The sequence below is a fragment of the Leptonychotes weddellii genome, chromosome 15 (genome assembly GCF_054177405.1).
Source record: "Leptonychotes weddellii isolate Sample4059 chromosome 15, ASM5417740v2, whole genome shotgun sequence".
NCBI classification, from domain to species: domain Eukaryota; kingdom Metazoa; phylum Chordata; class Mammalia; order Carnivora; family Phocidae; genus Leptonychotes; species Leptonychotes weddellii.
The window spans coordinates 16,559,423-16,574,978 of NC_138383.1; the positions used below are offsets into that span (position 1 = coordinate 16,559,423).

Consider the following 15,556-nt stretch of genomic DNA (forward strand, 5'->3'; position numbering starts at 1 on the left):
CAATGCTTCCTGATGTGGTCCCTTATTTCCTGAGGTAATCTCATATCTCTGTGGGTATTGATTACAATTCTTTTGATGGCTTCTTTTTTTTTTTTTTTAAAGATTTTATTCACTTATTTGACAGAGAGAGACACAGCGAGAGAGGGAACACAAGCAGGGGGAGTGGGAGAGGGAGAAGCAGGCTTCCCGCGGAGCAGGGAGCCCGATGCGGGGCTCGATCCCAGGACCCCGGGATCATGACCCGAGCCGAAGGCAGACGCCCAACGACTGAGCCACCCAGGCGCCCCTCTTTTGATGGCTCCTTTTATTACTTCCATTATCTCTGGTTCCTCTGAATTCTCCTTGCTGTTTTTTTTTGTTTTGTTTTGGGGTGGGGGTGTTTCTATCTTACAGGTTTCTTTTAATGTCTGATTATTTTTGGCTACCCATTCATACATAACAGCTGAGTGGAAGCTCTGTGTGGATGGGGATTCTAGAATGACAGACTCTTCTGTGGGATATCTGGGTTGGAACATGACCTTTATATGTTGAGGAGACTCCACTCCTATTTTTGGTATGGGTAGGTTTTTTCCCACTAAGCTGGAAGAAGCGTTCTCTGACCAGAATGTTAGCTTTTACCAAATCTTCCCATTTACAGCATGGTATCTCTTTCCTTATCCGTGCCAGATATGTTAGAGTCTCTTTGTTTAGTCTTTTCAGAGGAGAACCCTCCAGTTTACAACTTGGGTGGGAAAGGGATTTAGAGTTTGACTGCTCTCTAAACTGCCTTGTAACAAGTCCTGTTTTCAACTCCATCCACACCCTCATTTTGGTACCTAGTGATTCCAATTCCTGAATCTTTGTGGTACACCTTAGCATTAGTCAACTTGTTTCCTAACTTCCCCACTCTAGGACTTTGTTTTCTCTATTCTACTAAAGTCATTTCCATTTATCTTTGCTTTCTAGCTTCCAAAGTGTTTTGTTTTGTTTTTTTTAGATTTTATTTTATTTTTTTAAGATTTTATTTATTTATTTGACAGATATAGAGAGAGCCAGAGAGCACAAGCAGGGGGAATGCAGAGGGAGAGAGAGAAACAGGCTCCTGGCCAAGCAGGGAGCCCAATGGGGGCTCAATCCCAGGCCCCTGGGATCATGACCCCATCAGTCACCTTAGTAGGGCTGGGAGAGGGAGAAGAGGTAAATGTGTCGTGTGTATCCATGTGATTCAATCTGACACATTTACCCTCAATCTTTTTACAATGTTTACAGTCTGTGTTCTGCCTCTCCTTAGTTCTTTTCATTGCTTACAATTGTATTCAGCTTGGACTGGGGGTTGGATGAGGCAGAGGGTAACAAAGGAAGAGAAGATACACATCCTTCCAAAAATTTACATTCCACTTGACTCTCAGGGTAGGGTAAGGGCTATTTTCCATTTTGTGATTTCTGTCAACTGCTCTTTCCAAAAGCAGGTAAGTCCTCAGACCCCTCCTACGTGTTTTATGTATTTTGGCTGAGGGAGCTGGAGGGCCGGGTGGGGTGCTCAGGAAAGCCATAGGATGGAAAAATCTGGATCATAACCCACACAGTCATTGCCGGGGCCGGGGCAGTAGAGATTACCAAATTCAATTTCCTTATTTTATAAAAAAGAAACTGAAACCCAGAGAACTTTAGTTGATTTGGATCAACTTTGGTCTCTTGAAAAATAGTCACTCTAATAATATCTTAAAAATGGCAACTCTTAGCCCTCAAGGGGCCTGTGGGTCTAACGTTCCCTTTGCTCCAAGGCTGCGGGGAGGTGGGGGTGGAACCTTGCCCCTTGCTTTTCCTCAAAGGCCAAAGGTCATTTCAGAGGTCTCATCACTGTACTGTTTTATTTTTTGTAGCACTCGTCAACATTTAAAGTTATGTAATTATTTTTACTATGTATCTGATTTACTCCACTGGAATGTAAGCCCATGAGAGAAGGGGTCTTTTCGTTTGCCGTTTAATCCTCAGGGCAAACTGGGATTCGAAAGGACGTAGTCTGGCTCCAACATCCGCGCTTTCAACCAGTACATTACATTGCTATTTAGTGAATAAAGCACAGGATGGGCTTCTACACACACAGGGAAACAAGAGGGCAAGAAAACATATCGTAGTCGGGGAAATCAGCAGGTGGAAAACATCCGGACCCAAACGTATTGTGCCCCTGTAACCTTTCTCTCCGGAAGCGCTTGCAGCTCTCCGGCGCGAGTGCGCACGCGCGGCCGCCGGGGTCGCTCTGGGCCGGGAGCGGAGAGGGGATTTAAGGGAAGGTTCCGCCTCCAGGGCCGAAAAGCGCCTGCGCCGACGGGGCTCCCTTCTAGACGCGCTTTCTCGCTTCCTCCCTCCCTCGCCTGCGCGCGCCGGGTGGGCGTGGGAGGAGGCGGGGAACTGGGGAGGGGAGCGAGGGGGCGGGTGTCGCGGGAGGGAAGGAGCGAACCGGAGAGCGTCGTCCTGAGAGGAGTGAAGGCGGCAAAATGGCGGACCGCTTCTCCCGCTTCAACGAGGATCGAGACTTTCAGGTAAACACGGGCGTTGCCGAGAATCCGGGAAGGCGCTGGCAGAGCTGGGACGTCCTCATCCCCCGCTCCTAGCTCTTTTCCTTCCAAGCTCTGCCCCGGCTTACGAACCGGCTTGCTCTTCTCCCGCCTCCAATTCCTCCAGGGGCCTCCCAGCTTGAGGCGAGGCCGCATCTCCTCTCACCTCGTATTCTCTTACCTGTTAAACTCAGGCCGCCGGGTTTGCGGCTTCGGCCTGCTTGGGCGGGTTTCGGGAGCCTGGTTGGGCCGCAGACTGGGGACTGTGCTCCTCTCGGGTGCGCGGGGCCTGTGAAGGCGCCGGGCGGGCTCCCGGGGGAAAAGAGGGATGGGTTGGGAGGGCTTCGGGCGGGTGTCGCTGAGACCAGGGCTTCCGAACCCCTGGGTTTTGCTCGCAGGGCTCTTCTTGGGGTCGTCCTTCGTCTGTCCTTATTAGAATAAGTCCCTTTCATTGTCTGTCTTTCCATTTCCTCCCATGGAAAAAGGGTCCTTTAATTATCAGACGCCTTCTTGGTTGGTCAAACAATTGAGATTTCCCTAGGCGTAAATGTTGCTGTTGTTATGAGGCTGTTCATCTTGCTTGGAAAAGAGTAAGTTATAGGACTGTGGTCGATGGAAGCTTAGCCCCAAATCCTACCTCGAAAGATTTTTTAAGCATAATGATAAGGGACTTCCTTAGCGTGTGATAACTAGCGCCAGAAGCTCCTTTTTTTCTTTCTTTAGTTGCAAATGCTGTATGGAAAAATGTCCTTGTGATGGCAGATATTATCGAGGAAAAAATAAAGGCCAAATTAGAATAACTCGTCTTTCAGTTGTTTAAAATACCTTCCTGTTGAGCATTGTTACCGCGGAAATCTCGGCGATTAAAAGGAATTTAGTGTAGAGATTGGCTGTTTCTAGGGTAAAATACATCCTCAGAGTCTCAAAGAAACCACTGCATTACTACCGCATATCCTGGCAACAGCAATTTGGGTCAGGGGATGAACATCAGAACTCAAGTTTTTATCCCGCTGCAGATCTTCCTCTGAATAACATGGGATAGTCTAGATATGTTTCAGAAGGCAGTTTGAAGGGTTTGAATTTCCCGAGATGATGGGGTCGGTAAATAAACAGGTAAAGCAGTTCAACAACAGTCTAGTGCATGGAACGCTTGTGAGAAGTTTTGCAGCAGTAAGGGATCTGGGGGCTGTTGAAAAAAGCCTTGTGATCATGCGCTTGCTGTAGAGCTGCAGCACAATACAGGATCTCAAGGTATTTAAGAGTATAATGCAGGTGCAGGGAAATTGAAGCAGTTCCTATATAGCCATTTGATCCCCGAGAGAGATTTTTTTTTTTTTTTTAAGTGAGCACCGTAAGACGTAAGTAGGCTGCAAGATGTGTGGGCTTTTATTGGTAATATTTATTTATTTATTTTTTAATTTTTTAATTTTTTTTTAGATTTTTATTTATTTATTCATGAGAGAGAGAGAGAGAGGCAGAGGCAGAGGGAGAAGCAGGCTCCCCGCGGAGCAGGGAGCCCGATGCGGGACTCGATCCCAGGACCCTGGGATCATGACCTGAGCTGAAGGCAGACGCTTAACCGACTGAGCCACCCAGGCGTCCCTATTGGTAATATTTAAAGAGACATGTTAACTAAAATCCTCAAGTGCTTTGCAGAGGAGAGAATTTCAAGGTGACCTAATAAAATTGGAAATAAATAATATGGACAATTAAGTTTTGAGGGAAAATGGCTGTCAACCACAGTTTCAGCAGACTTAAGCAGGATTTTCAGGGCCTTGAAAGAATTTGAAAACTGGATAGCAGATTGTGAATGCTGTCACCTCAAGAAATTGAGAAAGCCTCTACCTTTTCAAGTAAGATGACTTTCTCGTCTGGTGCTTTAGTTGGGTTTATCTAAAACCTGATTGGTAGTCCTTTGAAGATAGTACACATATTTTATTTCCTGCTTGTGTGTTGGAATAACCAACTCCTGCAGTATTGGGTCAGCCAGGAAAATGTTGGTTTTCTAAAATTCAGATCTCCTAGTATTATGGGTAAAATAGGGTATTGGGAATGAATACCTTTTAGACAATTAGAAGATGTTAAAACTTTTGTAAATTATTGTACTAACATTTCTAAAAAGCATCCATTTAAAAATGAAGTAGTCAACTACAATAAATAAAAAAAATTAGAAATGCTTAAAGTAGTATGTTTTCTGTTTTTTTTTTTTTCCTGGATGTTTTAATGAAAGGAAAAATATTGATTTTCATTAATGATGTCCTTCAATTTAAAGTTATTAGGAAATGTAATAGCATGCTCCTGTACATAGTATATCTTAAACATTTTAAGGTTGGGTTATTAAAATTAAATGTGACCTCCTTTAAGGTTTGAGTGATAAACGAGGTGAAGCCATTGAATACACTTGAAAACAAATCCAAAGTAGGTTTCCAAACAGTGCATGGATCCTGTTGCTTTAAACAGATCTTCTTACAGCACTAGAAATTTTTCTGTGCATCTTCTCTGGTAAGTTCTAGATGACTGTCATTTTCTTTGCTTTAATTTGGCAAGATAATTAAGAATTATAAAATTTCACTCTTTGCCAATTTACCGTCACTTGCAAATTTTGGAGAGTTTGTAGTATCTTGAACTTGGTATTGAGTCAGAGGTGGATTCAGTTATTTGTGAACACCTGAAGTTTCAAAGGTGTTTTGTGTAATATGGTGAGGAGCTTAATTAACGGTGGCATGCCACCTGAAGCACTTATGAATATAAGGAGTAATCATCAGGGACATACATTTAAACATTTTCAGTAACTTTATTTTAACAATAAACAGATACCATTCTACACGCTTTATGTGTATTATCTCATAGTCTTCACAGTAACCCTACGAGGGTTTTCAAATGAGGCAGCTGAGGCACAGAGTTCAATAACGTGGCCAGGTACATACAGCTAGTAGATGGCAGCACCTAGATTCACACCCTGGCTCTTAAGACTCTTGAACCTATGCTCATGACCATTATCTCTACTGGCAGTTACATATTTTATGTAACTATAATTGAGTCATCAAATACGGAGAATAAACTTACAGATTACAAAGAATAAGTGAGCTTTTAGAGAGGTTGTACAATTAGTTTGTACTCTGTTCCCTTTTGTCCAGAACTGTTTCTTGTTGGTCTCCCAAGGACTTATAAGGAGACTTCTGACAATGATGAGTTACACTATCATAGAGGATATATTGTTAACTGTTATTTTAGTTTAGACATTCTTTTGTGTGGTCTTTTTTTTTTTTTTTAAGATTTTATTTATTTGACAGAGACACAGCGAGCGAGGGAACACAAACGGGGAGTGGGAAAAGGAGAAGCAGGCTTCTCGCTGAGCAGGGAGCCCGATGTGGGGCTCGATCCCATAATCCTGGGACCATGACCTGAGCTGAAGGCAGACGCTTAATCACTGAGCCACCCAGGCGCCCCTTGTTCGGTCTTTTTAAGTGATTTTTTTATCTCTGGAAATCTTTGTGATTCAGGCTGATGTATTTATTTTTTTTTAAATGTTTTAAGTTCTGACTACTGCTTTAAGAATCTGACCTCAATTTCTGAATGAGACACAAGTTCTGCCTACATTTACCAGATTAAGGCATATTTGTTCACAGATTAAAATGTTACACAAACTAATGGAAAATACATAGTATAATTTAAGATATAGATGTATTCAGTACTTTGAATTACAGATTCCATAAAGAAAGTTTTGTTTGTAGAGAGATGTACAACCATAGGTGTTAAGATATACTGCTTAGCGTTAAGTGGTTGTGCAGCTGTTAATGGAGATGCTGCTGAATGCTGTAAGGAAATATGTTCTTCAGTTCGTGTTCCTGCAGAGGACTGATGATTTTTTTTTTTAATTATTTATTTGATAGAGAGACAGCGAGAGAGGGAACACAAGCAGGGGGAGTGGGAGAGGGAGAAGCAGGCTTCCAGCTGAGCAGGGAGCCCGATGTGGGGCTCAGTCCCAGGACCCTGGGATCATGACCTGAGCCAAAGGCAGACGCTTAACGACTGAGCCACCCAGGCGTCCCGACAAAAAAAATAAAGTAGCCTTTCATTTCTTGTTCTGAATGTGTTTTGCATTAGATTTCTAACAAAAAAGAGCTATGATAATAGATCATTGAGTAATAAAATGAGAGAAACAAATGTCTTAAAGTTCATAATAAAAATAAAATTACCCAAGGGTTTTCTGTAATCTATGTAAGTAATCATAATGGTAAATAGTAATAAGTCATGTATTACTTTTATGTAGTATGTTTGTAAGATTACTGGTGTTTCATATATGATACCAGGATGTGACCTTCAGATAATTCTTAGTTGAGATCATTAAATGAGAAGGTTACAGTTTTAAAATACACAGAGCATGTGATTATTTTCTGTGTGGTATCTTGTAATAAAGTTGGCATTCTAATGCAGACGTGCTGGAGATGGCACATGGGCAAGTGTTCTAATCTCTGTTTCCAGGGTCTCCCATCATCTGGAAGAGATGCCACCAGTTGTGAAAAATCAATGTGCTCTTTGCTTGGGATACTGAAACTTACGCAAAATCATTACTACTCCCTTTCCCATACATATTATGATAGGTGGAAAGGGTTGGAACCAAGGCTGTACCGATCTCAAAATACTGATGATAAATTGGCATGATTATTAACAAATGCAAAATTATTGGTTAGTATATTTTCAGACGTTCAAGAGTTACCATGTAAGGTCAGCATAAGGGAAAGTTCTCTGGTGGTTATTTGAAGGATAAAGGTGTATATTCAAGGTAAAGGGTACTGGAAAAGGGACATTTCAAGGAATAACATCACAGAGAAGACATAGGTTGCATTGGAGGGAGAATGGGGTTGGCAAGAATTGTGATCACAGGGCTTCATGTGACAGTATGCTTATTTGTTTTCAAAGTAGGCATTGAGACCAAGAAGAAACAAATCTAGACAGATATATTATTAGGCTGATTATTTACAGGGCTATTCTAGTGCTATCAGCATTATAGAAAAATAGGTGTCCCTGTTGTATTCGTTCCATTTTTTTCTATATGTATGACACAATTCCCATTAGAGTACTACAGAGAGATTTTTTTTCACATTTTCTTAGGTCTTTATGATAAATTATATAACCAGAACTAAAATTTGTGACTTAAAAATTTTTTAGACACATATATAATTAGCTATACTGATTCTGCTGCTTCATAGCTGAGATATATTTCCATATAATTTCCATCTATTTGGGTACATGATAAAATGAAAAAAGGACTGTTTTCTTGTGGCCGAGATGACATTTTCTGAGGTACCTGGCTGGCTCAGTCAGTGCAGCATGCAACTCAATCTCAGGGTCATGAGTTCAAGCCCCACATTGGGCGTGGAGTTTGCTTAAAGAAAAAGAAATTACCATTTTCTGAAAAGGAATAGGAGTTCATGAGATCTTGAATTATGGATTTGAAACCCATGTAGAGATTTCATCTTTTTTCTTGTGGCTTAATAAGTTTCTAATATTTTATTAATGAAAATGGGTTCCAGCTTGAGGTAGACATCCAGTTCTTGAATTCTATTAAAATTCCTTCCCTGAAACAGTTTGGTATTTTTGCTTGTATGCCTGGCATTAAATCTCTTTTCATATTAGCATCGCCATTTAGCCTTAAGTGAGAGCTGACTCATGGTTAATTACCAAAGGAATTACAAATGACCACCACAAATACTGAAAGAAGTCATTGATTTGATACTGCAGTGGATACCAGAAGATGTTGTAATGATTTTCCAGTTATAAAAAGTGAATTGTCCATTTAACTGTGGAAAACTATCTGAATGTGCTTAATGCATTGTATTAGTCAATGCAAAAATTTAAATACATGCCGCTGAAAGAATATACTGTATTGTGATGCTTATACTAAATGATTTCTTTGGGATTTAACAAATGCATTTAGTATATTATACATAATATAGGAATTTATGGAAGAAAAAGTAGCTAAAGTTACTTTGACATTGTACATAGGTTAATAGCACATAATATTTTAGTAAGTGCCATAGATAGTAAGAAATTAAAGTTAGGGCCAAAATAGTAGTTTCCTGTTACTTAATTTTTATTTTTACCAACAGTGTTGTAAGATAAATCTTGAGTTGTGTATCATTCAAACAAGCAGAAGGTGTCTTTGTAATAATTTGGTCTCATTAGGTTTCAATTATTTGTTATCCTCACTGTGACAATTGATTTCAAAGAGGAATTTCAATTTATCTCTGTTGTATGGAATTGAAATACAAAACAGCTCTTCAGATTTAGTTACAATAGAAAAAAAATCATTGATCATGTTTTGTGACTGGTAATTTTAAATAATGATTGTTGGAAAAGTTAGTACTTTTATGGTTCAGGTAATATTTTCGAGTGTTGATGAGGGAGGAGTAGCTTACTTTTTCACCCTTTTGTAGATAGTACTGATCAAAAATCAAGAAATTAGTTTGATATTTTAAGTCTTGACTGTACAAGAAGCTAAAGCTGATGCTTGTGGATTATATGCTGTGGTGTCAGTAATTTCCCTTATTGCTATGAGTAAAGCTGTAAGTAAAATTATGAGGTATCTTAGAAGGAGCAAAAATGATTAAAAATTTAATTGGTTTAATAACTGCTTTAGGGTGTCTGCACAAGAGATACCAAGGGGTATATTTACCTTCAGAATATTTTCTAGTATATAAACTTATTTTTAAAAAGGTTGTTAAAATAATATTTGAATAGTGGTTGTACTAAGAAGTATGTGTATGTTTGTGGAGGAAACTTGTGGAAACGCTTAACCTACTGAGCCACCCAGGTACCCCGATAGGATTACATCTTTGTAAGGAAAAGAATGGGAGGCATTCAGTGAGAGAAAATAGCCAGGGCAAAGGTATAGAAGTGGAACAAGCAGAACTGTTTGTTTTTTTCTTTTTGAACAATGATTAAACCATTGAGCATAGGGAAAAAGTGAAAGCTAAGGCTACAACAGTAAGTTTTATTTTAATGCTCTAAGCAGGAATGTCATAGCTACTTTTTAATTTATTTTAATTTTTTTATTTTAATTTTTTTAAAGATTTTATTTATTCACTTGACAGGGAGAGACACAGAGAGAGAGGGAACACAAGCAGGGGGAGTGGGAGAGGGAGAAGCAGACTTCCTGCAGAGCAGGGAGCCTGATGCGGGCTCAATCCCAGGACCCTGGGATCATGACCTGAGCTGAAGGCAGACACTCAATGACTGAGCCACCCAGGCGCCCCAATTTATTTTTTTTAAAGATTTTATTTATTTATTTGATGGAGAGCGAACTGGCACAAGCAGGGGGAGGGGCAGAGGGAGAGAGAGAGGCCGACTCCCTGCTTGAGCAGGGAGCCTGAGGATGTGGGGCTCATCCCAGGACCCTGGGATCATGTGACCTGAGCCACTCAAGTGCCCCTGTCCTAGCTATTTAAAGTGTTTAAACAGGGGATAGACATCAAAACAGCTTTTCTTATTGGAAGATTAATTCAGATATAATTGTGTTAGATGTGCTATACATACAGCTAAAGCTGTGATAACCAGTCCCCATTAACCAGAGTTAATGTGAGTGGGGGCAAGAGAGGGATTATAATAATGGACTGTGATTGTAAGCTTGGTGGGAGATAAGTAAGGACTTTTGAGGTAGAGGGAAAAGTTGGATCAACAGATTTTAGGCTCCGATGGAGTTTAAGAATTGTTGGAGTAATGGGAGGTTGGTGGGGGATGGGGAAAATATAAAAAGGATTAAGAATATACTTATTGTGATGAGCACTGAGTAATGTGTAGACTTGTTGAATCATTGTATTGTACACCTGAAACTAATATAACATTGTTAATTACACTTCAGTTAAAAACAAAAGAATTATTGGAGTGGAGGTACTAGAGGGAATGAGCTGTTACGGTTGGTAGAGCACAGTGCTTGAAATAGAGATTATGGAAGAGTTGAGGTTATTGGTAATGACCATGATAGTGAAATGGCTAAAGTAGAATGGAGGACAAGATCATAGGAAAGGAAGTTAGAGGGGTGCCTGGGTGGCTCAGTTGTTAGGCATCTGCCTTCAGCTCAGCTCATGGTCCCAGGGTCCTGGGATCAAGCCCCACGTCGGGCTCCCTGCTCAGCGGGAAGCCTGCTTCTCCCTCTCCCACTCCCCCTGCTTGTGTTTCCTCTCTCACTGTGCCTCTGTCAAATAAATAAAATCTTAAAAAAAAAAAAAAAGAAAGGAAGTTAGGGAACTAAGACATCAGGGTGTTGTAAAATCATCTAACCTGGATGTAGGAATGGTAATACTGTGTAGTTGTATACTGTGATGCTTTAGTAAGTGCACTTAGGTACATTCTTGTCTAATTCTTCCAGTAACTCAGTGAGGTAGATAGATTAGGTGGGAACTCTATTTTAGAGATGATGAAACTGAGGCCCAGATAAATTACTTTGCCTAATTCAGAGCAGGGTTTTGAACTTTATCTTCTGATTTTTTTTTTTTTTTTTTTGTAGTGTTCTTTTTGCTGTGGTATATAGGTTGGCCTCTTTTTGAGGAGATGAGTGTTAGTATTGTCTACAGTATGCAGAGCACTGTTTCCCTTTAATACATGGCAGCATTTTCTACCAGTTAACTGGTAGGAAATGGTTGGAATGTTTATCATTAAATATTATATATTTTTTTTCTGGTAACATCTTGGTGTTATAAACTTAGTTATGACTTACTTGGTGGCTTTTTCACTGTGTATAGGTTTACCAGACAATTCCATTTCCCAAACATTTATTGAGTGCCCATGTATTAGCATGGCATCATGAAGGATAAGAAACAAGATAAAATCAGTCCATTTTGTTCATTTGTTTCAGTAAAAAAGTAGATGGGAGAGGAGAATGGTACTTCTACTGGATATTGTCAAATTAGGGTAATATAAACTTACCCTTGACTATTGCAGCGTCAGAAGTTGACTGCTGTGATATCTAGTGATGATACTATCAGCTACTGTTTGTTGGGTATATATTACATTCCAGGCTCTGTGCCAAGGTATTTTGGAGATATTTATCTAATCCAAGTAACTTATAAACCCGGTATCCCTCTTTTTACAGGTGAGAAAAGTGAGGATCAGAGAGGATTAGAGGCCACACAGAAAACTCAAATTTGAACCTTGAACACTCCTAAGATAGGACTTTTCCTGTTGTTCCCGATTTTCTTTTTTTTTTTTCTTTTTAAAGATTTTATTTATTATTTGACAGAGAGATAATGAGAGACAGAGAGCACGAGAGGGAGGAGGGTCAGAGGGAGAAGCAGACTCCCTGCCGAGCAGGGAGCCCGATGCGGGACTCGATCCAGGGACTCCAGGATCATGACCCGAGCCGAAGGCAGTCGCTTAACCAACTGAGCCACCCAGGCGCCCAGTTGTTCCCGATTTTCTTAAGTATCAGATTCAAACTTACTAATTTGCCTTTTAAGACTCCTGAGCATCTGGGGGCACGTGGGTGGCTCAGTCTGTTAAGTGTCTGCCTTCAGCTCAGGTCATAATCTCAGGGTCCTGGGATCGAGCCCCACTCTGTTTCCCTGCTCACTGGGGAGTCTGCTTCTCCCTCTGCCCCTCCCCCTGCTCATTTTCTCTCAAAAAAGTAAAATCTTAAAAAAAAAAAAACCACAACATTAATTTTTAAAAAATAAGAAATAAAAGAGCCTAGCATGTCCAGGTTAATGAAAGAAAACTGAACAATGGCAGGACAATGAAGGGAAAAGATAAGACATACACCTGTTACAATGGCACCAGATGCTTGAGTCTTTTGTTTTTTGGATTTTTTTAAGATTTTTATTTTTAAGTAATCTCTACACCCAATGTGGAGCTTGAACTCATAACCCTGAGATCAAGAGGCACATGCTCCATTAACTGAGCTAGCCAGGCGCCCCATCCAGATGCTTGGGAGTCTTATTTATTTATTTATTTTTTACAATTTTATTTATTTATTTGAGAGAGAGCTCTTTTGAGCAGAGGGGAAGGACCAAGGATGTGGGGCTTGATCCCAGGACCCTGAGATTATGACCTGAGCCGAAGGCGGACACTTAACTGACTGAGCCACCCAGGTGCCTCACTAGGCTCTTTTTTAATTCTTGTTTTTTGCATATGCTCTTACCTGTCTGGAATTCCTACTACTGTACTTTTATATTCATCAGTATAAAAGTTTTGGTGTCAGCCCTGACATCTTCCTAGGTTGAGTTCATTTTTTGTGCTCCCACAACACTTTGGTCATATTTCAGTAATAGCACTTTTACTGGTAATAGTAGCAGCTAACAGCATAGAGTGCTTATTACTCTTGTGTGCACCATTATTTCATGTAATCTCCCAGTAAGACAGGTTCTGTTATCCCCATTTTACAATGAAAAACTTACCGAGATCACATAGCAAGTTGAAGAGGTAGCTTTCAGGTAGTTTGGACCCGTCTCAGCCTTTAACCACTGTGTTTTTACCTCTCTTACTGTATACTTCCTTATAATTTATCTCCTCATTCTGGACTTAGAACTCCTTGAATGCGGAGTCTTTGTTTTATTTGTTTTTCTAGCATCAAGCCAGGGTCTGGCACCTAGAAGTTGCTCAGATATTTGAATTAACAGTCAAGTATGTAAGCAGAGGCTTAGTAGAGCTTGGGAAGAATGTAGATTTGAGGACTTAGCTTCCTGTTGTACTGTGGATTATCTCGATTGAACTATTACTTTCTGTGATATCCTATAAAGCCAGTTGAGGGATATTTCAGATGAGCCTGTATTATGGCCAGTTATAGTTTTACTTTATTATGTATTGTATATAATTACAGCAGTCATCTTTTAGTTGTGTTTCCTTTTATGTGAAACATTGTACATACACTTGTTTTCCTGTGAACTAGTGCAGAAGTTTTGTCAGACTTCTCAATAGAGATCTATCATACCAGCCAATGGTAAAAGAAATATGTTACTATGGGTTTCAGATTAATTCTTTTTTTTTTTCCAGATTTTATTAGAGACCAAGCAGGGGGAGGGGCAAAAGGAGAGGGAGAGAGAGAATCCAAGCAGATTCCACACTGAGCACAGAGCCCAATGTGGGGTTCAATCTCACAACCCTAAAATCAAGAGTTGGATGCTTAACTGACTGAGCCACTCAGGCGCCCCCAGACAAATTCTTTATTGTCTTCCTGTCTTTCTGAATGCCTCAAGAATTGTTTGCTGTATTTTCATGTATTTCTGAAAAAGGTTGATTTTTTTCCTATGGGGTTTTTTAAAGTTGCTAATTTTTCAGTGTAGGGCTTTTATTGGAAACCAGTTCGTTCTTGTTCTAGTCAAATTATCCAGAAAATTTGATATGTCAAACAGGTGTGCATATATTTTTAGACTAGTATATGATATCCTCATACCCTTGACCCAGTCTCATGTTTTCAAGTTCTTAATTATTTGCTGAGATTGCTAGCCAATTATCTTTCCTGCTAATTTACATAGAATTAAATTTAATAAATGAATTTTTCTCCTGGATATTGACTGGTTTCAACAGTGCTTTAAAATAATAATTTATTATTTTGTACCTCTTTATTTTTTTATTATTTTTTAAAAAGATATTTTATTGAGAGAGAGAGAGCACAAGTGGGAGGGAGGGGCAGAGGGAGAGGGAGAAGCAGACTCCCCTCTGAGCAGGGAGCCCGATGCAGGATTTGATCCCAGGACCCTGGGATCATGACCTGAGCCGAAGGTAGACGCTTAACTGACTGAGTCATCTGGGCGCCCCTTTGTACCTCTTTAAGCCTCACAACCTATGCAGTAATGCTATAGTGTAATAATCTGGATTTAACAGCTGAGGAAGCAGGCCTAGGCCTAGACAGTTTGATAATTTGCCCAAGGTTATACAGCTAGCAAATGGTTGTGATTTGATATCTGCTGTCTCTGACTTCAGAGAACTTTGGTTTTTATAATAGTATACTGAAAGTTGTTGTAAATCAGACTGTATGATTATGAAAATAGTGAAGAATTGGAGTTTTTGAGCAGTTGACCACACTGATGTTTCTGTCCACTTTCTAAGTGGAAATAAATTTTAAGTATACTAATAAAATGACACAGTAATCCCCAAGGATGTTCATTGCTTTTTGGATAGGGTTTATTCTCCTGAGACATTTTCTTTCTGAATTGTTTAGGATAATACTAGAATTAGTTTATTTGAAATGAGTAAGGGAGAGGGCGGCAGAGATGAAAGTCTCTCATTTATTTGGTGACAGAAGAGGACTGGTTTGTTCACAGATGGAATATGAATCTATCCCGTATGGCTCTATCTGCTGAACATACCACTTTTTGTCTATGGCAGGTAAAATCAGCATCATTACGTGTTTTGAATTTAGAAAGTCCAAATTATAAACAAGTCTGTTACTTGAGTTATAAGGTAGGGCAACGGTTAATATATCCCCTTAGTGACATTAGACAGTTTCTAAGGGAATAATGGTAAATACAGTACAAAAGATAAATTTTGGTTGGGGAGATTTGAAGCAGAGAGACAGTAATGTCCATAATATGCAGCTTAATAGCCAGAGCCAGGTGCTAAAAGATAAGGCTGACATGAGTGGTACAGTATATGGCCAACGATAAAACTACTTTAAATTTGGCTCATACCTAGTTTAAATGGGAAAAATCAGAAAGGATTTAAAACTTTAGTCTGTATAATCCTTGTGTTAAATAATTGATTTGACTGTTCATCAGAGAGCTTGGATCCAATGACTTTGACTATGAGTAATTTTTTTTTCATTAATTTTGGGGGGAAATCATGTTAAACTTTAATATTCATAGGAAGATAGAGGAGAATATCACCTCTTTAGGGTCTTGAATATTGTGTTTTGCTATTTGAGATTATGGTCTGTTGGTTGTGATCTTTAAAGAATTGTCCTGATAGGACTGTTGAGTCTCAGATCTGTACCTCTGAGACAAATAATGCAAGATATGTTAAGAAAAAAAAAAAGAAGAAGAAGAAGAAGGTAGCGGGAGGGGAGGAATGAAGCGGGGGAAATC

General features: G+C 39.8%; 1 protein-coding gene across 2 annotated transcripts in view; it reads left to right on the forward strand.

The window, feature by feature from the left end:
* The first annotated feature begins 2,382 nt into the window (after positions 1-2,382).
* The window catches only part of GPATCH8 (G-patch domain containing 8), a 114,102-nt gene continuing 100,928 nt past the window's right edge, over positions 2,383-15,556 (forward strand). The window contains exon 1 of one of the 2 annotated variants that reach the window (XM_081804852.1): positions 2,383-2,522. In XM_081804852.1, the coding sequence (XP_081660978.1) occupies positions 2,478-2,522 (45 nt within the window). In that variant the 5' untranslated portion in view covers positions 2,383-2,477. The remainder of the gene's footprint in view (positions 2,523-15,556) is intronic. The other variant, XM_081804854.1, reaches the window with a different exon arrangement.